Source organism: Pinus tabuliformis, chromosome J (genome assembly GCF_031772625.1).
Source record: "Pinus tabuliformis cultivar Carrire ecotype Pingquan chromosome J, CPIR1, whole genome shotgun sequence".
Classification (NCBI taxonomy): domain Eukaryota; kingdom Viridiplantae; phylum Streptophyta; class Pinopsida; order Pinales; family Pinaceae; genus Pinus; species Pinus tabuliformis.
The window spans coordinates 1,243,851,562-1,243,853,804 of record NC_142295.1 but is presented as its reverse complement, the minus strand read 5'-3'; the positions used below and the strand labels follow the sequence as shown (position 1 = coordinate 1,243,853,804).

Here is a 2,243-nt window from a genome sequence, read left to right as displayed (position 1 = left end):
TCTCCACCTCCATTTCGATGTTTTTTCATTCCTTCCTCTCCAAGTTACCCACTCGAATCCGACCACTCCACTCCAATCCATTCCATTCCATTCAGGGGAGGCGTTTCTTATGAAATTAAACAGTCGGTTCCGTTAATTTAAGTCTACTCCGTGTTGAAGAAGCTCATAGGCATACCATACTGTGAATTGCTTGAACTATCACTCCATTGGTTTATTGTTTATACTCTGTGCAGTAAGAAAGGCTTGGTATTTACGGTTGTTCAAGAGCTTACATCATGACCAAAGTGGGTATATTGTATCCCAGCGCTCAAGCCATGGACGTGTTAAAGATACAGGGAGGAGAGCACCAGTTGAGCTACTTGTGCAAGATTTGCAGCAAGAGATTCGTCTCAGGAAAAGCTCTTGGCGGTCACATGAGAGCCCACGCCCCGGTCTCCATCACTGCAGACACATTCACCGAAATTGAATTTCAGAAGAGCAAGGGTTCCGGGGGTTGGGATCACAAATTAATGCAGGAGAAGGAGAAGGATGAAGAGGCATTGGATGATAATGGAAGTAATTTAATGTATGATCTGCGAAGGAATCCCAAACACAGTTGGGGGTTTGAAGATCGGGACTACTCGTTTCTGTTGGGTCACGGGTTCGATTCCAAACCCATCGATTCTTCTATAAATTGTGATCTGTGTGGGAAGGAATTCAGTTCCTGGGAAGGACTGTTTGGTCACATGAAGTGCCACTCTGAAACCCATCAAGATAGTGGTGATTCCCATCTTGAAGAATCACAGAAACACGAGACGCAGGACCAGGACGAAGAAGGAAGCGAGAGTGATGTTGCAATTGAGACTGAGATTGATCATCCAAGTGGGAATTCAAGCAGATTTGATAAGTGGATGAAGGGAAAGAGATCCAAGAGACCCAGGTATGCAATCCAACTTATTAATCCCCATAAGCAATTTGCTTTGGACACCAATAATGAAGAAGAGGACATGGCAATGTGTCTTGTAATGCTTGCAAGTGGAGTAAACACTGCTACAGACCCACACGCCCAAGTGGCTGAGGATCCTGTATCAGGCGACCTCAAGCTTCACAACACTGGTTTCCAGCTTCCGAAATGCATCAGTAAGGAGCCTAAATCTGAGAAAATTGATGGAGATGTCGTTCTTTATGATGATGATGATGTTAAGAAGGCCAGGTACAGATGCACCACTTGCAATAAGGGTTTTCAATCCTATCAGGCTCTGGGTGGCCACAGGACTGGCCACAAGAATGTCAAGAGCTCTTTTTCACAGATAGAGGACCAGAGCGAGAGTCTACAGGAAGATATTACTGATGAGGAGTTGATTCATGGGTCGGACTCTGAACTGCCTGGAAATTTGTGCATACCTCATCCCAAGGAGAGGACTAAGGATTCTTGTGTCAGAGCGAGGGATGAAACAAGGACAATGGAGGTTGCTGCCTTTTCAAGAAAGAAGACTCCAAGGGTCCATGAATGCTCAATCTGTCACAGAGTCTTTTCTTCGGGTCAGGCTTTGGGAGGTCACAAGAGACGCCATTGGAGTGGTGCTGGAGCTTCTGATACTGTTAGTACTATTTCAAGCAACAAGGACACCCCTATGCAGCAGCAGCAGATGCCTGCAAGAGTGGAGCTGTTGGACCTAAACTTGCCTGCCCCTGCTGATGATGATTCTGATGCTGGCAACCTCAATAATTTGGGTGGTAATGCGCCAGATTCTAATGGAATTTCCAATGCCCACACCCAAAGCCCTCCTTATTTGCAGCCTTGGTTGATGGGTATCTACCCGAAACAGGGATTGTTCTTGTACAATAGTCATATCAATTTTAGTAAAGATGATGAAACAGATAGTAAGACAGGAAAGGAAATTGGATTTGGCAGAGGATGTGATTCAGACTTCCCAGTGAGGGCACAACCTTGGTTGCAATTGTAAGGTAGACAATTTACTGTAATTGATTCATTGTTGTACATAATTTACTGTAATTGATTCATTGTTATACATAATTTACAAGTTCCACTATAGGATACACTGAACTTTCAGCCAAAGCTATTGTATTCTCCAGTTTCACTCTGCTTTTCACCATTTATCACTCGGTAAAAGACATGATAATAATTAAGCAAAATATGCTGAGTATCTGAAATGTATTTGACCATGATGATACCCAACATTTTGAACATGATTTTATCCATTTACAATATGAAAAGAGTAAACTCTCACTAATATACTCCC

The 2,243-nt window shown here is 43.4% G+C and overlaps 1 protein-coding gene across 1 annotated transcript; it reads left to right on the top strand.

Annotated features, from left to right (window-relative positions):
• Positions 1–275: 275 nt before the first annotated feature.
• Positions 276–1,946, top strand: LOC149231706 (uncharacterized). Its single transcript, XM_089381719.1, has one exon. The coding sequence runs from the start codon at positions 276–278 to the stop codon at positions 1,944–1,946; it is 1,671 nt and encodes a 556-aa protein (XP_089237845.1).
• Positions 1,947–2,243: the final 297 nt, after the last annotated feature.